This window comes from Marmota marmota, unplaced genomic scaffold (assembly GCF_001458135.2).
Source record: "Marmota marmota marmota unplaced genomic scaffold, marMar, whole genome shotgun sequence".
Lineage (NCBI taxonomy): Eukaryota > Metazoa > Chordata > Mammalia > Rodentia > Sciuridae > Marmota > Marmota marmota.
Genome location: NW_025999998.1, coordinates 12,251,086 through 12,273,050, shown reverse-complemented (window position 1 = coordinate 12,273,050; position 21,965 = coordinate 12,251,086). Strand labels below are relative to the sequence as shown.

The 21,965-nt window shown below is 41.0% G+C and overlaps 1 protein-coding gene across 1 annotated transcript in view; it reads right to left on the bottom strand.

Annotated features, from left to right (window-relative positions):
* The window catches only part of Mamdc2 (MAM domain containing 2), a 153,875-nt gene that overhangs the window by 131,041 nt on the left and 869 nt on the right, over positions 1–21,965 (bottom strand). The window contains exon 2 of the mRNA XM_015492912.2: positions 21,772–21,885. Within this exon, the coding sequence (XP_015348398.1) occupies positions 21,772–21,885 (114 nt within the window). The remainder of the gene's footprint in view (positions 1–21,771; positions 21,886–21,965) is intronic.

The following is a 21,965-nucleotide window of genomic DNA, read 5'->3' as shown; positions in this document are numbered from 1 at the left end:
TGACAAAATTCTCCACCAAACAAAAGCCCTTCAGACAGAGTTCTACCTGTCTTTTGGGTTCCCACACTATCTTTTCTTCACCTAGAAGTCTGAGTGATCTTTACAAAACAAGAATCACATAAGGTAACTTCTTGCTCAATGTCCTGCAGAGGCTTTCCATCTCTCTCTGAACAATGTTGGAAGTTGTCCTTCCTATGGTTTGTGCTAGACCAACGTGATCTGGCCCCCAGGCACTTATGTGATCTGCCCTCATTCTCCCTCATCCCCTCCCTCCCTCAGATGCAGCTATACTGCCCTCCTTTCTGGTCCTCAGACACATCACCTGCCTCACTTACTGCCTCTCTTTCAGGCCCCTGGTCAACTGTTTCCTCCCTAAAGTTTCCTTTCCTGACCACCAGAAACAATCAGCTACCCTTACCCTGTCCTTTGTCTCTTCATTAAATTAATACCACAACAAAATGTTAGGGATACAGCTCAGTGGTAAAGCACTTGCCTACATGCATGAGGCCCTGGGTTCAATCCCCACCACCACATAAAAAATAAAGATCAACAATAAAATGATTTTTTAAAAAATGTTTCTTGTTTAGTCACTTATTTTAAGCTGCCTGCCACCAGAATGCATGCTCCATGTGAACTGGATGATGGTTCTGTTAGCTGATGAATCCCCAGCACCTGACATGGGAGGGTCCTCAGAGGATATTTATTGAATGAATGAATGAATGAATGAATGATCTATGATCTGGTCTTGCTGAAAACCATTAGGTTTTACGAGATTGTACATGTCTAGGTACATTATAACAAACAGGAGACAAGATTATTCTGATAGAAATTGCTCCCTCTTTTCAGGGGTCTAGGCCCAGAGCCCCAACACTGTGGTTGAGCTGGCCACACCTACAGGGAAGCAGAAAGACTCTCCCACCCCTTCCTTAGATGGTTCAGCACCCAGGGCTCCTCTTTGCCCTGGATTGCTGTTTCTAGTTGTTCTGACAGCTTGTGAACTTGGCGCTTGTTTTCTCCATTTTAATTCTGATGACCTTGAGGAAACAGGTCTTTGGAGAGAAACTCAAGTTCCCCAGAAGTGGTTATTTGTTCCAAAGTTCAGCCTGTTTGCTGAGAGGAGAAGCTGCTTAATAATTGTACCTGGAGTTTTGTTTTATTTCATGATATCATGAACAACAATAACTACCACCCACTTACAGATTACACTTAAGATTCTCCCATTTGGCTAAGTCTTGAGGGTTCCATGTACAAACAATGGAAACAGCATGGAAAAACAGGCTCAACTTAAGTGAAAACAAATTAGATGTGCTGATCTTTTTGTTTGGCTATAAAACAAGGCTCTTTGCTATCTATAAATTATAGTGGTGACTTTGGATATAAATTTCATATGCTCAAATTATACTATGGCCTTTTCCCTACCATCCATCTCTTATAATCCTTCAACTAATAATAATAAGGAAAGGGAAAAAATAACAAAATAAGAAAGTAATTGCAGAAAAAATTTATTGAACTCCTATTGTGCACTTGTTCCTGGTGAAGGAGTAATGGTGGGCAGGCATGGATTGCTTTAAAGAGAAATACACATGTATATTTCTAAATATAACTCAGTTCTCTCCTTCCCAAATAGCCATATCCCAAACAACCCTTCCATATCCATGGGTTTTACATCTGCAGATTCAATCAACTACAAATCAAAAATTTACTAAAATAATTGTGACTGTACTGAACTCGTACAAACTTTCTTTTTTTCATTTTTTGTTAAACAGTACAGTGAAACCACTATTTACAAATCATCTACATTGTGTTATCATAAATAATCTTGATATGATTAAAGCATATGGGAGGATGTTGCGTAGGTTACATGCAAATACTATGTCATATTATATAAGGGATTTGAGCATTTCTGGATTTTGGTATCCTCAGGGGACCTGGAGCTAATCCCTTATGGATTCCAAGGGACAGCTGTACTCTGATTTCTTGGGGTGAAAAGAAGGAAAGGGAAAAAATAACAAAATAAGAAAGTAATTGCAGAAACTTCAGAATCTTAGACAACCCAGAGCAGTTTTTTATTTAGAGTTAAACTTCTGCTAAGAAAACTACTCCCCTTGGGTAGACTGCTGCTCAGGCTGGTAGGGAAGCTGGGCTCTCGTGGTTCTTAGAGGCTCCACTGTGGTGTGATATTCCAGCTGAATCAACATCCCTTTGGACAGACTGATAGCAAGAAAAGCCTAAGGCTTTAGTTCATTTGATTCATCAATGAGTCCTGGATGGGAACATTCCACTGGATTGTTAACCATACATTTAGCTCACAAGAGCCAAACACTAATTTTAAGTTCACTCATTCCACTGATTTTAAGTGCTTCTTATAGTGTCAGGATGAGGGCAAGGCAAGGGAGGTCAAGGGTAGGGTTGGAATCTGTCTTCATTTAAAATTTTTATATTTTATGCATCATCTAATTTTTGCATTAATTTTGAGTTTTTAAATTAGTGCGTTAAAATAATATTCATCTTGATTACTAAGATTTTTGATACTGTATTAAAGTTTGCACCCAAGGCTAGTGACTCACTTGTTTACTGTAGCTGGATCTGGTTTATCATGATCAGGGCAATTTTCTAAGGCTTACAGGGGATTAAGAAAAGGAAGAGAGATATAGATGCTGACTTCTAGAATCATAGCTTGATAGGAAGAAAAAAAGATATGTTCTTAAATAAGGCCAAGAAAATGAAAGAGCTATTAAATGAAAAGTACAATAGACCATTGTTTTGGATTAGGCTCTAGCACTGAGTCCCAACAGACCACACAAAGAGTCAAAATGGAGTCACTCATGCTACGTTCCATGTCACCAAATGGAAAAGTTGTCATCTGGCCTTCGTTTCTATAAGGACAGGCAGACAACCAGACTTGCCACTCTTATCTAGTTTCAGTAGGCCTGATGATCAAGATCCCTCTGATTTAATTCTTACCAAAATGTATTCTGAAGTTAACCAGTCACTTATTTTTCTATTGTTCTACTCTCTGTTCCTACTGTGCAAGGTAAGTAACTTTGTTTTGCTTTTTCAGTGCAAGGGATAGAAACAGGGCCTCATGCATGCTAGGCAAGCACTTTACCACGGAGCTATACCCCCTCTCCCCACAAGTAAGTAACTTTGAAATGTCAGTTCTACTTTTGGTTTTTTTGCTTCTACTTTTTTGTCTGTCTATAAAACAAATCTCTTCTGCTCAGCCCATGGGAACACTTTTTCTATTTTATGGAGTGAAGCATTATCTGATTCTAGAATTGCAAATAAAATCAATTAAGAACTTAAAATCATTGTAATTTTGTCCTTTCGCAGATTGGCAACTGCTTAAAGAGATTCAAAAATAATGGCGGTGCTCTGGGAGTGATGAGGCAGGACAGATATTGAGACAAGCCTTCCTTGGCCTGCCACTTCTAGCTGTGTGACACCAGGCATGTCATTTAACTACTTAGAGACTTTGGTTTCCCCACCAGTGAACAGAAGGAATGTTGCCCACCTCACAGGGTGACTGAGAGCTGGACCAAGCTCTCACACGTGGAGCATTCGGGGCCCCATTAATCATTGCGGTTCTATTTAAGTGGACCTGGGCAACATAGGGCTAATACCTCAGTTATGGTACTGACTACTGAATACCTTCATAGAGAGAAAGGTATAGAAATGCATCAATTCATGGACATTTTTTACAAAGACGCATGAGAAATGTGGCCAGACACACACATTCATTATTTAGCAATTTCTTTTCAAAGTGTTTCAAGAGCTTCACACTGAGTTCTGTGTGCTCAGGATCCTAAAAGAAGACTTTATGATGATAAGGGAGAACATTTTCCATGATGGCTTTCTGTTGTTAGTTTGGCTTGTCTTAGGGGAAGAGAAGAGAATCAAGATAACTGCATGAGTAAATCATAAACAACCTGGACAAGAAGAGTCTAGCCAGGTTTTTGAAAAATCACTCTAACTAGCTAAAGATTTACCCTTCACACACACACACCCCTTATTCATGGCTGAGCGGTATCTTAGAATTGAGTTCCTACTTGTTGTATACCTTTGCTTTGCTTCAAGAATTGCTTTCAAGATTTGTCTAAAGAAGAAAATATGATCCTCTTTCTTGGAAATAAATCTCCAAGGGAACACTCATTCAAACCAGCAGATGGATGGGAGTTGGTGGCACAATAATAGCAGGACTAAAGTGTCACTGAAAAATTCATCTTTTCTGCCTACCACTTCTGCCTAGATACACACTTGAGGGAAACATGTCACTTATGCAGAATGCTTCCAGGATGGCCCACCTCCTCTGGTATTCTTTCATTTAATAAGTCCTGGAAACATGTTGGCCTTTGTAGATTTCTAAGGCTGCATTCCTATAATGAATGTGATTTATTCATCCATTTGTCAAACATTCGTTGAGTGTGTTGCAGGTGCTAGACACTGAGTTGGGCATGAGAGAATCTGTGGTAACACAAGTGAATAGGTCCTTTGAATAGAATCGGTAAACAATAAAGAAATAATTCAACCAGAAATATATTACAAAGCTACTGTGCTATAGAGATAATTAAAGTCAGGTGATGAGGGAGGCCAAACCTGGATAGGGGGCTCAGGGAGCGAGGTGACATTTCAGCTGAGACTTGAACTATGAGACTACCATGTGACAGTTTGGGAGTAAGAGGGTTCCATGGGCACCTATGACATGGCCTGCTGCATACCCTTACCTGTTCATATCATGAATCAAGCATGCACTGAGCTCCATGTCATGGATCTCAGGAATCAGATATTAGGATGTGGTTTCACAAAGACATACCCTTGATCTCAGCCTTGTTACTTAATGGAGCGATCAGCCATCATACTGTCGTGGAGGAAAAAGGAAGAAACCTCTGGGCACAGTGGCACATGCTTATAATTCCAGTGGTTTGAGAGGCTGAGACAGGAGAATCGCAAGTTCAAAGCCATCCTCAGCAACTGTGAGGCGCTAAGCAACTCAGCGAGACCCTGTCTCTAAATAAAATATTAAAAAGGGCTGGGGGATGTGGCTCGGTGGTTAAGCACTCCCGGGGTTCAATCCCCAGTACAAAAAAAGAAAGAAGAAGAAGAAACCAAATAGAACCCATAAGTGGTCAAAGCTTTCTCTCCAGCTCTATTTTATTGAAACTGGCTTCAAACAGTGGGGCATGATATCAGTTTTGTAAAGGCATTAAATGCTAAAGGTTTGGATATTTGACATCCATGAATCATGTATTGAATTTCAGTCTCCATCATGAGGCATTAAGAGGGTGGAAGCCCAAACCAGCTATAGTGTTTAGAAGTGGAGCCTATGGGAGATGATTAGGATTAGATAAAGTATTTGGGTGGAGTCCCCAGGTGGCTTTACAAGAAAATGGAGAGAGACCAGAAGACACATACACAGGTGTGGTTTCTGTCTCTTGCCATGTGACCTGAACACGAAGGGAGGGAGGAAGACAAGTTTCGTTCAATAAGCTGTTATGAACTAAATGCCTGCCACCAAGAGGTCAGGTGCTGGGCACACAATGAGAGTCGTGGCCTCCAGGAGTTTGGGAGAGATGCTTGTGATGGATGAACGGCTCCTGGCAAAGGGAAGAATGTGAAGAGGCTGGTTTGGAAGGAAAGGCCATCAAAACAGTCAAAATATGAGAGTTTAGAATCCTATTCATTCCTTGAGGCCAGAAATGAAATCTTGTGTTTCTTTGGAAGCTCCTTCAGCATGAAACTGAGACCACGCCGCCAACAGCAAGACAGTGGAACAGGCACTGACTTCAGAGAAGACAGGCACTAGGATCTGATCAACACTCTGGCTGTGTAACCTGGGGAAGGTTAAATAACCTCTCTGGGTCTCAGTGGCTGCATCTTCAAAATGGAGATAGTCACATAAGATTGTAAAAGGTTTTGAGGTTTGGAGATAATATGGATATGGTGTATGAAATGTGGCAGGTAATAATCATTATTATAGGATGGTTGAGGATCTGATTGACAAATTACTTTTCCTACTATATTATTACAGTTCCACAAAAGCAGCTAGTCATTAAAGAATTCAACACTCATCTGGTCAGCACAGTCTGTCAGGCTCTTGATAACTATATATTGTAGAGGACCTATATGGTGTGCGTCCTCAGTGTCAGCTGACATGAATTATCCATGTGTACAGATGTGGCCTGAGGTAAAGTAACAAATGACAATTTTATTCCTATACTTTAGGGCTGGGAAGGTAGCTTAGTTGTACAGAGCTTGCCTAAAGGCCCTGGTTTCAAATCTCAGCATTAAAAAAAAATCATTTTACATACTTTCTTTCATACACATGCACCTGCCAAAAGAGAATTTTTGCTCTTTCTAGACTAGATCCCTGGCCTCACTCCTGCCTTGGCTCATGCTGCTGCTGATCCTTGAGGCATCCTAAGAGTTGTTTTCCTAGTTACATCTCATCGCAGTTCAAGGACCACCAAGAGGCCTCCTTTTACCAACTGTCCCCACGCTCGCCAGTTCTCATTAACCTCAGAACTCCCAGGACCTTCTACATATTCCTTGTCATGGTGCTAATCTCAATGTATTAACTTACAGTTCTTGTTTTTCTATCTTATTTCTTCTACCAGGATGGCAACTCCTTGAGGACAAATACCTTTGTTTTCCACTCCTGTTACCCCCATTTCCTAGCTCAGGTAGACAAATGTTAAATGAAAATAAAAAAAAAAAAAAAGCTAAAGGTTTTCATCTTGAATACTAGAGCCTAGCCTTTATTATCCTATTATGTTCTAAAATACATGTCCACATCCCATGGAATGAACTTTGGAAATGTTAAAACAGATTCCCTAAGCCCCTGTTTCTTCATCCATGAAGAGTATCTTTCTCACTGAGTTGAAACAAGTTCATAGCCCATGTATCAAAAATCATTCCCAGTTTCAAATGAAAGGACAGGAAGACAAACTAATCTGACCCTTTGTCTTTATTCCATGGTCAAAGGACTTTTGTTGCCCTTAGACTTGTCCTGTGTTTCCTGCTTACAACCCTACCCATTTAAGTTCAAATGCCTTTTTCCATAACTCAAGCAGGCAAATATTACATTTTACACATTTTTTTTTTGTATAAGGATACTTGACTCATTTTCAAAACAAGACCATCAAGATTATCAAGAACCAAGTTCTCCTGGACTTTGTCCAGAGAATGCCGGGCAGTCGTGGGGATCCTTTGAGTGAAAGACTCTCACAGGAGTTTTCAAATTAATCTCTTTAACTTGGAACCAGGCAGAAAATTCTTCTGTTGTCTCAGGGCTCTGTGCCATTTCTAAAGGAAAAGAATGACTTAAAATTTCCTCAAAATTAGAATTTATTTGCTGGCGAGGCCCCTGTTATGGAAGAATTTAGAAGAGGTAATGCTTTCACATGGCTTTCTTAGTCACTCACATGGTAACTCAAGTAGGAAAGTTTCTTGCATCAAAGTGCAGGGAAAAGGCAAATATCACAATTGCTTATTTCCCTCACAGAATACAGACTGGAACTAGAAATCCTGTTATGGAATATAGCTCTGCTACCTAGGATCTCTGTGACCTGCCAGTGTCTGTATGCCTCACTCCTCACAGCCCTGCAATGGTGATTAAAATAGGACCCAGTTCATGGGGCTGTTGAAAAGTTCAAATTAGTTAAGACAAAATTCGTAGACCAATATGTAGATAAGAATTAGCTATTAATCACTCCACAAAGGCTAGCTTTTGTTTTAACTATTATTATTATTTCTATCACAAAGATCCTTTGATAGCCCATGTCAAAAGACAATGGGAACAGAGAGGCAACATAGCAAAATGGTTTTGCTCTTAGTCTTTGGAGACAAACCTAAGTTAAAAATCAGGCTCCCTCAATTTCTTGCTCCTTGACTTTGGGAATGTTTAAAAAAACTCTAACCTCATTTTTTTTTTTACATGTAGAGCATCTTCCTTACTGGATTATTATAAGAACTCAGTGACTTGATGCATATAAAGCACCTACCAAGATGTTTGGTATGTAATAATTGCCTAATAAATGTTTGATGAAATAATCATCATTATTCATTTTCCTACTGGATCATCAGGTTTAATAGCAACATGCCCACTCAGTGCTCAGGAAATGCTTGCAAACACCGCATTGGTCTTTGAGTTTGTTTAGCAACTCTGAAATGATATCTAAAGATAAAAAAAATATAATATAATATGCCAGGCATCGCCCTCAACTCCCAGCTGAGGGTGTCTTGATGGAAAGTCATTCCACAACACACTTGGTGGCTGGTGATGGAGACTAAAAGAAGATTGAAACACCGAATCCCTGCTGCTCACTCTCCAGGCTTGCTCCTTTGTCAAACAAGGAAAAGTTTTTAAATCATTTGAGTCTCCAATCCAGTGTCTTTTGTGCATGACTCCGATTCACTGCACATTATGACAGAATGATGGTGAATACTATCTATTTTTCTAAGACCCATTAATTTTCTAAGAATTCTTAGACTACCAGGCTAATATTAGGCTCAGCAAGAGATGGCTCATAAATGTGTCCAAACTTGCTTTATGACAGGAATATGCTCACAAAAGAATGAATGACTTCCTGAAACCCAAAAACGACAAATGAAAGGGGTTGATTAAAAATATAAGCCATTTTGCACGCTTTTCATCGCTCAGCAGTTTTTATTGTGAGTAGCTGTGATGGTAGAGACAAATGGCTGAAGGGCTATTCTAAGGGACGGAAAAACTTTTCTTAGCAATTGAGCTGTCTCCTTTCAGTTGTTACACAAATAGGTCATCCTCATTCTCTCTCAAAAGTTGCTTAATAGCATTCTTGACAGGCAAGAGGGTCATTTGGATCAAGCTTGAACATGACAGAAATTAAGACATCATCAGTAATTATTGATCTGTTTTTTAAATGGAATGGTTCAAAAACCCAGCCCCATAGCTAGTAAAACTTTTTTTTTAGATTCAGCATTTTTTTTTTTCCTTTTTGGCATTGAGGCTTGAACTCAAGGGTGCTTTACCACTGAGCTACATCCCAAGCCCTTATTTATTTATTTATTTATTTAAAGACAGGGTCTTGCTAAATTGCTTAGGGCCTCACTAAGTTGCTGAGGTCTTGAACTTGCAATCCTCCTGCCTTAGCTTCTTGAGTCACTAAGATTACATGGGAGCCACTGCACCCGAAGGATTCACCAATCTTTAAAGCATATGTATGTAAAGTAAATAAGTCCTAGTTCCCAAGCCCAGGACTAAAAATGCAATACAATGCATCTTTAGATGTATCTCCAACATCCTTTCTCTTATATTACACAATATTCGGTTCAGATCCATGTATGGGCACTTCAAGTACTTTATAGTGACAACAAAGATAAAAATATATATTGGTTGATGTATATAGCCTAGGACATATTAGGTTTTTTCAGGTTTTTTTTTTCTATTAATCAAATGTAAGTTCCAAAGTGCACTAATCTTCAGTGTTGATTCATGAGGAAAAACTCTGAAGTTTAATTCACATTTTCCTCATCAGGATTTTTGAAAAAAGGAAAAAGTTTTCAGAAACAGAGGTGTGATTTCAGATACTTCTTCCCAATTTTCAGGATTTATAATGGAAAACCAAAGGATTTCTTTCCACAAACTTTATACTTTAAAACTGCCTAATGCAGGATCAAAACACACTTCAGAAGAAAATTCTCCAACACCCTGCCCTTATATCCATCTTCAACAAAGCCACAGAAATAAAAGAAATCTGTAGAAGCTTAAAACGGAAAAATTCCTAGTTACAGTTTCAGAGTAAATGGTCTTCATCATAAAATATTGGTAAGCAAAGGAGGGAGGAAGCAGCCTCTCCGGGAAGCAGAAGCATATTAAAGTCATCTTCATTATAAGCATAGCCCCAAATAACACTTCAGCTCTCCTTGGCAGTGAGGCAAAAGTTTTTCAAATAAGGAATGGAAATTTCTCTAAGCATCCAGCTAAGTTATATATCACATTGTTGTATGGCAACACTGCCATTTTGTTGAGAGTAATAAGATGAAGAAGTACCAAAATTCTTGTCTGGTAGGATAGCCAGCTTGCAAAAACACATTTATCTGGGTACACTTTTAATTCTTTCACAGTAGGACTAGATGAATTTGAAATTTAGGAGTATTCCTTAAGACTGCCAAAGTATTTTAGGTCAAGCTGTAAATTTTCCCTAAGTTCTCTTCCAAGATTATGCTGAAGACTGAGAAGAGAATCATTCAAATGATTCCAAGAGCAAACTCTAATCTTTTTCTGTTAAGGAAAAAATAAGTAAAAATTACATTTTCCTGCCTCTGTTTGACGTCTTCTCTAAGGCTTACTACTGCATGGGAGGTGCACTATGGTAGCTGAGGATTGAAGGGAAGAGTTGGAAAGTTGGAACATCAATGTTGGGCAGAGGCTCCTCCCTCTCTCTCACCGTAAACCCCCTCGTCTGTCCCCTTTGGAGCTAACCTCTGGAAGAGCAAAGAAACTGTCTTACTCTCTGGTGGGGGCAGACCAGGGCCAAATGAAACTCAAGTCTTTGGAGCCGGAAAGCTTGGGTTGCTATTCCCCACTCTTACACTCTCTGCAATGCCTTGAGATGTTATTTTAATCACTCTGTGTCATACTTCCTTATTATTAAATTCTGGCAATAATAACCTTCAGGATTTTTGTGAAGGTCAGAGATAATGACAATACATGTGTTTGGCAGGCACTCTGAAAAGCCATCTATAGATCACACACCCTAGCTATTATGCAACTATCTCTTTAGGGTTCTCTTTGCCCTTCTTACTCATAGCTCTTCTGGCAGAAATAGAATAGGTTATGTCACTCAAGTTTTCTTAGACCTAAGACACACTCTTGCGTCTTATCAAAGTTTTATTTTTGTTTTTATTGAGCAGGTTCTCATTATAATTATAATCACCACAGATTCATCCAAATCTCCTAACCCCTCTGCATTTATAATAGAAATAAAATTTCACACATTTTTTTTGGGGGGGGCAGGTAGCAGGGATTGAACTCAGGGGCACTCAACCACTGAGCCACATCCCCAGCCCTATTTTGTACTTTATTTAGAGATAGGCTCTCACTGAGTTGCTTAGTGCCTCGCTTTTGCTGAGGCTGGCTTTGAACTTGTGATCCTCCTGCCTCAGGCTCCTGAGCGCTGGGATTATAGGTGTGCGCCACCACACCCGTCAAATTTCACATATTTTGATGTTAACATTCCAGTGCCCAGAAGCCACTCAGCAGAGGGCTCTTGGGTTATATGAGCCAAAGCAATTCATATGTATTCAAAGCTTCTGAACTGCCCAAGTGGAATCTGGGTCTAACCCAGAACCAGTGAGGGAGCCCCCCTCTTGTGAATCTCCCTTCTTTGCTGGTCCCTTCCCCTTACTCTATAAAAAGCTCAAGTAACTCCTTCGTAAAATAAAACAGAAACAAAAACTTCATCTCAAGTTTCTTTGTAGGTATGGCTGAATCTCTCTCCATGCATCCAAACTGATTTGCTGAGAAATCTCTACCTACCATCTGCATTTCCCAATCATTGATCTAATCAAGACATTCTGGTTCTGCCCTCATCATCCGACTGAAACTAAAAAACTGCCCTCATTCCAACACTAACAGTCTCTTCATTGTCAATACCCGGCAAAGTTGTACTGTGCCCACTATCTCTGCTGCACTGGACTCTGATGATCATGTCCTACTATTAAAACTCCTGACTCCTTTGGCTCCTATGACCTTTCACCTTCCTAATTCCCTCATATGTGCAGGTTCCTTCTGTTCTTTCATATCCCCATCCCTTCCTATGCCTAATCTTTTTTTTCCTCGTATTTTTTATTGGTGCATCATAGATGTACATAATGGTGGGATTTGTTGTTACGTGTTTGTACATGCACACTATTTAAGAATATAATTTGGTCAATATCATTCCCCAGTATTTTCCTTTTCCCTCCCTTCCTCCACTCCCCTTGGTCCCTTTCCTCTGCTCTACGGATCTTCCTTTGATTTTCATGAGATTCTTCTATCCCACATATGCCTTTCTTTTCCATTTTCTTCTATAGCTCCCACTTATGAGAGAAAACATATGACCCTTGATCTTCTGAATTTGGCTTATTTTTGCTTCACATAATGTTCTCAAATTTCATCCATTTTCCTGCAAATGACATCATTTCAGTTTTCTTTATGCCCGAATAAAACTCTGTTTGGTACCACATATTCTTCCTCCATTCACCCACAGATGTACACCTTGCTCCTGCCTAATCTTGACTTCTCCTCTAAATCTCCCTTCTTACCTTCTGCTGTTGTCACTTCCTACATTCTCCTCTGGCGATATCACCTCTGCTCAGATTCTAACCACTACCGATGTTGAAGGTTTGCACAATCATAGTCCCCCCAGCCTGTACCTGACCTTCAGCTTCTTATTGCAAAGACTTACTGGAAACTTCCATTTATGTGTTTCCTAGGTAGGTCAGAACATATATCTTTTTGTCCCCTAAACATGGTGTGTCTCTTGAAATTGTTCCAAATCTTGGTACCACCAATCAAACAGCTGCCTAACATAGAAATTTGGGAGTCCCTCTCCCTCTAGCTCATCACTTCTACTCAATCAGTCAAGGTCTGCCAATTTAATCCCCTCTGTGGCATTGTACTTATTCTTTCCCTTTCATATCTGACATCCCTGCCCTGATTCAGGCTCTCATCTCTCAGACCTCTAGATAGTTCTCTAATTAGCATCCCTATTGCCGAGTTCAACTCCCTCAAATTGAGCCACCTTGCAGCTACTGAATGAACAGGCAGGTCCAGCAGTGGGGTAACCAATGTCCATTGGCAAAATCACACAAATAGTTCTTACAGAAAGACCTGCCTATACTTCCCATTTGTTTATTCCTGATCAGATATAGCTCTCTAGACTTCTAATTTATGTTAAGAGCTAACGAATATCCTTTCAATAAATTCCTTTTGCACTTAATTTAAACAACTGATGCTGCTTGCAAAGAAAATCCTTGACTAGTACACAACTCATTTTACTTTCCATCTTTATAGATACTGGTCTATGGCTGCCACCAAGGGCGGGGACCGGCTATGTACTCCCTGTACTCTATGGAGTACATTCTCAGACTACTGATGTTGTGCCTGATGGGTGGTAGACACTCCAAGGCTTGTGGATAGAATAGATATTCTTCAGCTACCTTTTCTATAAAAAGTATGATGCTATGAAGTTATGATATAATACTACTTGTTTTATTATCTTCTTAGCCTCAGAATACCCTAAAATACACATAAATTTCTTACAAAGCACAGAAAGCAAATATTCTGGCAGATCTTACTGAATGGCAATCTGATCCTCTGACTCTCCCATGGGGCACATCCCTATATAAGAACTTCTTTCTACAATAAATATTCTTACCTGCTTTTCCCCATCAAGATGGGTACTGTTGATGCCTCATCCACAAGTTCCTTAGAAACACCAGTTTTCAATGACTAGTTCAAAGTCTAATAACCTTTTGCCAAAAAACACTTTTCAGACCAGCAGGATTGCTCTCAAGGTTATACTGTGATTATTTGTGATGGCAGAGGATCGAGGCATTCAGGCCGCCCTGATGGGTGAATACTCTAAGAGCTATTTGTTCCTTGGCTTGGCACAGATGAGGCAGACCAGGTATTAATGAGGCAAACTGAAATACTGCTTTGCTGCTATATCTGGACATTATAACATAAGCCTCTGAAGTCTTTGAAGTATTATGGCATGAAGGACTATTAAACACAATCTCTTCCACCACATGGAAAAAATTCAAGCATTTTTTAGTTTTATTTTTCGATTAATTTATATAAGAGCCTTAGAGATTAATTAAATTCACAAAGTTTGTTGATACTATATTCTCTTTGTCAGGTACTGTTGGGAGGATGTGATCTCTGTTCTCAAAGAAGTAACACTCGAAGAGGTAATGGAGTGGAGACTCCAATTAAAAGACACAAATAAGAATATTTACGGGGTGAAAAATGAGGAGAGCCATGGGAAGGGAGGAAAAGGAGATATTTATTTTATCTGGGACAATCATGGAATGCTTTAAGAAAGAACTGGACCTTAAAGCATGTATTAGTCCGTTTCACATTACTACAGTGAAATGCTCAAGACAACCAATTTTATAAAGAAAAAAGGTTTATTTATCAAGTTTAAGACTGTGTAGCCCTATTCATTCGGCCTCTGGTGAGGATGGCATATCATGTTGAGAACAAATGTAAAAGCAAAATGGTTACATCTTAAACTGGAGTAGAATGAGAGAAAACCTGGGCAAGTTCCCACAGTCCCTTTCAAGGGCACGTTTCTAATGACCTAAGGACCTCTCATAAGACTCCACTTCCTCAAACGTCCATTCTGGGGACTAAGACCCTTGGGGGGACAGAAAGAAAACTTAAACCCCACAAACCACAGCAACATTTAAAATAGGTCAGAGTGGGGAAGAAGAATTAAAAAGTGGAATAATATAGGTACAGAGAAGAGTGCAATCAGAGTAAGAGGCCAGAAAGTAAAGGGTGTGTTGAGTAAACAGCACATTAGAGATGACGGGGAGGGAGGAGCAGAAATACGATTTGAAGAACATCATGAAGGACCTCAGGACACTGACAATCATCAAAGAATTCTTAACAAGATGGTATTTCTTCTTTCTTGTCTGGAGGTGCAGGGGTGCTGGAAGGCATTCTAATGCATAGTCCTCAACCATGGACACCTACAGTCACCTAGGGAGCTTATTTGTTAGTGTATGGTTGTTGTTGTTTTTTCTTCACAATGCTAAATCTGGTCCTATTTCTAGCCAAATAGATCAGAATCTCTTGGTGTAGGATCTGATCATGACTACTTTTAAAGAAACTTTTAGGTGATATCTAACCATGTTGAGAAACATTGCCTAGATCTTAGGGAATCATTCACAATAGAAATTTCTGATTTATTCTTGCTCCTAAGCATCTTTGCTTATCATGAGCAACCTATTCTTCAGTGTTTAGCACTACCTACTTCCAGATAGAAAGATCATTGTGTGAGAACCTAGACCTGAATACATGAATGCATTTATATGATTAAGACAAGCATAAGACAAAGTGAGGAAGAGTGTTAAGATATTTGGCAGATGTGAAAACCAGGGTCAATCAGCCAGAATGCACAAGACATGTTCACATATCTGCTAGTCCTACTTATTGAGATGGCCAAGTTTCTATTAGCATAACTGGGTTTCACTCAAATTTTTGAAAATCAAATGTTGTTTAATAAGAGAAAGAAATGGGGCTGCTCCTAGGGTGACCTAAGAAAAGAGATTCTGCTATTTTAAGAACCATTGCTTTTTGTGAATATTATATGCCAAATGCAAGTCACAAAATATTTGTTAATTATAGGCTAAGAATTGAAGATAAATGAAAGCATAAGGTCCAATGACAAAAAAAAATATATCACATTTTCCTCTGGACATACTGGGATCTTGGCTGACTTCTGCAGTTATTAAGAAGGAAAATATCCTAAGTTCTCGGACATCTTTTTGGGGATCAGGCCAGGATCTGGATAGCAACTTCCTAGTCAGCAGCTGTAATCTGAGTAGGGAGGAACTCAGACTGGGTGTTGGCCTTGATAGGAAGTGATTGACCATACTGAGCCTCCATCCAGTGGAGTCAGTCAGGGCAGAAGGGGATGTTGCTAATCCAGACACTGAAGTTCCAAGTGGAGGGTCAGAAAAGAGGGTTCCAGAACTCAGACTGACTGACAGGGAGGCCAAGGGATAGGGACCTGCCTGAGAGCAGAGGGGAAGAGAGATCCTTTCTTGATGCGTTAAATGTATTAATACACGCAAGGCTTACAACAATCTTATGAGATAGGCACTGTCATCATCTCCTTTTGTAGTAGAGGAAATTGAGATACAGAGTGGTTAAATGACTTGCCCAAGGTCACACTCCTTGAAAGTACAGAGTCTGGATTCTAATCCAAGGTGCCCAGCTCAGAGTTGGTGTTTACCTCTAGGCTTGAGCTGTTCCTCATGCTAAGAAGCTACCTTTGAAAGGGCAGATGAACCAAGAACACAGAAGAAAATGCATAGGATACTTTCATGATTGGATACTAGATTCATTTATTCAATAAAGTCATTTAGTCAGCAAAGATTTGAGTACATACTATGTATCAGGCTCTTTTCTATTGCAGGTAGGCAGGATCCCTATGCAACTCAAAGAGTGAATAGATGTTACCTGGCGAGGCATAAAATGTAGTATTTTATGGGTTTGTTAGGCACAAGCACTGCATTTTGGGGATCCATGTTCTTGTACACATCTGGCAATATAATTAACCTCCGATGTAGCTTCCAACACATTGGATCTCCAGAGTCCAGGACCCCGTGGAGACCTGAGCTGTTATAGCAATGCAGAAAAAAGAACAGATGGAGAGCCAGGGAGACAAGGCCCTGCCCCTGGGATGATACTGACTTGGTCTGTGACTATGACTGCAGCCCATCTGGCCCCTAGTGGACTCCTCCATAAAACAAGCAGCTTGTACGGGATGATCTCCAAAGCCCAGTTCTAGGACTGAGGCTCCTAGGCAGAGCCAAGGCCACTCTCAGGCCCAGCACACAATAACCACACTCAACCTGACAGCAGTAATATCAAGGCAGCACCAGGGATTGGCACGTGATGCTCTAGGAATAATCTGGCCGGATTTCTGGGGCCATCTTTCCGGGAGGCACCCAAGGAACATTCCAGACTTGTGTTGGCTTCCAGCCTCTACACACGGGAGGTACTTTTCTGCTTGGAGACCTTCAAGAGAACAGTCAGCAGAGGGAATGCAGGAGCAGGCAACCTTATGGGGGACAGGAATTGCCTTAAGAACTTGGTGATGTGGGATGCTGAAGCAGCCTTCCAAAGTCAGGAAAAGAGCTGTCATTGGCAGGAAGGAGGGGAATGGCTGTCCTCTCCCGGGAAGGTCCCTTGGGCTCCTGGCCAGGCTTTTGACTCCAGCTGGGCTTCAAGAAATCTCAGGGAGGATTCATCACTGTTAATAATAACTGGCACATGACTGAGTGCAGAACTGAAACTCTGATGGCCAAGAGTGTCCTTAGAAGAGAAGGAACAAGTTTGGGCAAAGGAAGAGGGCATCAGAAAGAGACACACACGTGTATTTACAGGGTGATTCAGGTGCACTTTACCATGACCCCCAGCCCTGTCCCTTGGTTAGGACAAACCATGACTACTTTCCAGCCTCAGATACTATCACTTATTCTAAGATAAAAGAATCATCCAGATATTTCTTGTGTTAGGCAATTTCTCAAACCTTGACCTCTATAGAAGAAAAACAAGGTAGGTCTTCTGTATAAAAAGTGCTTTGAGCAACAATAAAACATTGGCAAGAATGTGGGGGAAAAGGTACACTCATACATTACTGGTGGGGCGCAAACTGGTGCAACCAGTATGGAAAACAGTATAGAGATTCCTCAGGAAACTTTTGAAATGGAACCACCATTTGACCCAGTTATCCCACTCCTTGGTTTATACCCAAATGACTTAAAATCAGCATACTACAGGGATGTAGCCATATCAATGTTTAAAGCAGCTCAATTCACAATAGCTAAGCTATAGAATGAACTTAGGTGACCTTCAACAGATGAATGGATAAAGATAATGTGGTATATATACAGGGAATATTACTCGGACTTAAAGAAGAATGAAATTATGGCATTTGCTAGTAAATGGATGGAGCTGGAGATGATCGTGCTAAGTGAAATAAGCCAATCCCAAAGAACCAAAGGCCAAATGTTTTCTCTGATATGTGGATTCTAATTCACAACAAAGGGTGAGGCGCTAGGGAAGAATAGAGGTACTTTGGATTAGAGAGAGGGGAGTGAAGGGAGGGGAAGGAGTGGGAAGAATGTGATGTGGAATGAATCGGACATTATTACCCTATATGCATATATGATTACATGACCTGTGTAACTCTACAACCAGAAGAATAAGAAGTTATACTCCATTTATGTATGATATGTCAAAATGCATTCTACTGTCATGCATAAGTAATTAGAACAGATTTTAAAAACTGTGTTTTGGGTTTCTTTTTTTAACCTCCCCTTCATCTGATACATCTTGGCATCCCCTTCTTCACCCATAGCTTAGTGTTCAGAACATCTACTTAAGGAGTAGCACCTGGATTTTTTTTTTAATATTAATTTTTTAGTTGTAGTTGGACACAGTACCTTTATTTTATCTATTTATTTTTATGTGGTGCTGAGGATCAAACCCAGGGCCCCAAACATGCTAAGCGAGTGCTCTACTGCCGAGTCCCAGTCTCAGGCCTGGATTTGGTTTTATCTCCCTCCTTGCTTCAGTTTTTCCTATTCCTTGCTTTCTCGGAGGTTAAAGGTGGGAAGCCACAATGTCCAAAAATAAGAGTGAAGCCAAAATCCACTCAATGACTAATGAGAATTGTGAGGCCAATTGTATGGTCTCCAAGAATCCTCAGCCAAAGGGCTTCTTCCCCACTGCTGGCATGAGGAAAATGGAATGAACAGTCTCAATTTTTGCTGAGGACCATTGCTCTAAAGGAGTTCCAACATTTTCTGAACTGTGGATGAATAAGGATAATTTTTATTAAAGATAAATGAACAAATAAAGAAGATTTTTTGTAGGATAAAATAAATCCCTTATTTCCTGGGTTTAATTCAAACCTAAGATTTAGAAGCAAGTTCAAATTTGAGTATAACATAATTTCACTTCCCTTGACAAGTTAGGAAATTTTAAAAAATTCTACAAAAAGCATAGGGGTAAATCAAGAAAATGGAACAAACATTGGCAAAACCAGAAAGTAGACAATACTGGGCAGCAGTGCCCAATCACCTGACCTAGTATTGCCACCTTTCCCTGGGGGAAACTCCACGATGGTATGCAACCCAAGCCAACACGTTGCATGGTCAAAACTTACCTATTCTGTATCCATTGGAGATGAAGCATATTTCAAAGTGACATGAACTCGTGGACATTGGAATATAATCAGAGATGTTTAGAAACCTAATAGTCTAGATAAACTAAAGGACGTCAGATACAATTTCCAGCAATAGAAGAGATAGTGTGAGCCAAGATGATTCCAACTACCCCTAGACATGACCCTTCTGCGATGAGATTCTAAACTGTAGACTTGTATTTAGACTTAACTACCTTCACTGGGCTTTAGCATTGCTTTCCCCGCTGTAAATTAACCTACTGACCAAGGGCATACAGAAGTACCATTTATGTTCCAAGTGTTAGTGGGCAAAAATCTCTGAAACTCATAACATTTTTTGGTGGATCCAGCACACAGAGGTGAGTGGAACCTGTTTCAAAGGGTTTCTGCAGCAAGATGAAGTAAATTTGCAAAGAAGTTTGTGAACAGCTAGCCAAACTTCAGCCTGGGACAATTTTATTCTTTTTAATTGAACAACCTAGAAATGGGTTTATAAGGGAAATTCTTCGTGATGGCTTCTCAGTAGGCAACCACAGCACCTGGCACATATTTACCTCACTGATCCAGAGCCCACAGTGGACCGTTAGGATCTCTGAAACACTAAATCTGTAACGACTGAAACCTAACCTGCCTGCTCCACCCTGGACTGGTTGGAGGAGAGTGAATGTACTTCCTCTAGCCAGTCAGTTGTCCCAGTCCTGAGCCAGGGGGCAGGCGGGGGGAAGCCACAGTGCCTTCATTATACTATTAAACTGTAATCATCTTTTTCTATAAGCATCTTTCTGTTTTCCCTGAAGGGGAACAGTATAACTGCCACCCTGGTGCAGAGGTGCCAGCTCAGCAGAGCACTTCCTGTGGGCCTGGGAGGGACTTGAGCTCAGCAGGTTGTGGCATGCCCACTGACCCAGAGGCAGACTGGGAGGGTTCCTATCCTGGTAGAGGCTGGGGGTGGGGGCTCAGGAACTCAGGCTCTGGTTTCAGGAGTGATACTGATTTCCTTTCTTCAGGGTCACACCAGAGTGAGGCAAGGGAGGAGCCTAGGACGCAAGATTTAAGATCACCCTTGGGGGTCTCAAAGTCATTCCTGCACCTTGTTTCTAGACCTACTTAGGGCAAACAGCATGGATGTGTGTGTATGGATGTGTGTGTGAGAAAGAGGGGATGGGGGAGAACAAACATCATGGAAGTCTGAAGTTCTCCAAGTGTGGTCCCCAGAGGAGCAGCAACAAAACCTGGAACTTGTCACAAATTTTCAGGTCCCACTCCAGACCCACTGAATCAGAAACTCAGGGAGGGGGTCAGCAAGCTGTCTTAATATGCCCACCAGGTCATTCTGTTGCACGTGAAGTTCAAGAAGCCTTGTGCTAAAGAATAATGCTCCCCCAAACCAGTCCCATGATACATGTAAGGCCATCTTTCAAAATGCTTCACAGTAACCAGAACAGAAAAAGGGTTGGGTGGTGAGATTCTTTCCTAAAGCCTTTGGCAAGGTAGAATCCCTGTGATAATAGATCAAAAATTGCCCTTTTCCAAATATCCTCCAGTAAACTGTAATAGTCAAGATGTGTCAAGTGTTGGGGATAAAGATTACTACTGAATTGGTTTCTTCCTATTTCTTCTCATGATCAGACAACTCAGAGTTGGCCGCTTTGTGACACTATGTGACACAGACCAGCCAATTGAATATTTGAAGACTCAGGTCCCCACCTCTGCAAAAATGATGCTAGCATCACCTACCTGTGAGGCCCAGAGAAGTTCATGTAAGCAAGCCCGTCAAAAGAAGTCTGGGGATTGAGCTGTGGTGACAGTTTAGGCCTTCTCATCAGGGTTCCGGGCTCCACCCATCTCCAGGGAGTCACATTGTATGATGACAACTGATTTGGGAGGTGGGGTGAGCTGGTTTCATTTATGGTGCTGTCTCCATGATAGGAGATTGTTTTCCAGCCCAAATGGTTAAGGGTGTTAGGTTTCTACATGATGGTGATATAAGTGACAAAGAAGAGAAAGAAGGAGGGACACTTGGTGCCTGCTATTGAGTACTGGGCACTAATTGATTTTTTCCTATATAAATGAAGATAGGAAGACACATCTGAATTCCCCACATTTAGACTTTGTTACTGCAACACAAACAATGTGGAGTAGTGAGACCAATACCCTCCAATTGAATGACCTCAAATATTCTGTGGTGAAATTTCCTCTTTTGTCTAGTGCTGAATCATATACAGGAGCCAGAGGACAAAAGTCTCAGCACTGGGGTCCCATCACAGAAGTTCAGGACCATTCTGGCTTTTGTTGTTTGCTCCCCCAACCCCTTTCTTTTTTTAAAACAGTGCAGGGATGGAACCCAAGGCCTTGAGCATGCTAGGCAAATGCTCTCCTACTGAGCTAAATGTCTCCAGTCCAAGTATCGGGCCATTCTGCAAAGCTGGACAAGAAGTCCCATCCAAATTTCCCAGCTCACAAATGTGTTCATTGAAGACCAGAAAAAAAAGGATGGCCTGAAGGGGGCACACAGCTGGCAGGTGGCAATCATTAGCAATGCCCCCGCCCTCCTTTCCCTTGTTAAGGAGTGCTGGTGGGAGGTGCATATTCTCAGAGCTCCTAGCCACAGGCCAGGTAAACAAAGAAAACCTGCCTTATCTCTTTCTTGGCCATCCCTTGCAATACAGCTGAGGGTTGGAAGGAGGATCCGTGACTCACACTTTTGCTCCAGAGGGGATTTAACTCCAAGATGACATTATCCATGTGGGGGTAAGGAATAGAAGCCAACTAACAAATTAGAAAGTTTACCTCGGGGCGCCTCTCCATGGAGCCCCCTTACCTTCCTCATTTAAAATCCATGGCAGAAATGCAAACACCGAGTCAAAGGCACAAGTGCCCTCTTCAAAGGCACAGGACCCAGCGGGCAGGTCCAAGGCACCAGCAAGCTGCAGGGCTGCAGGCACAAAGCGAGTTTCAGTTCGTGCTCCCTCCGGGGAGCGCTTGCACCAACCCGGGGGGACCATCTGGTAAAAG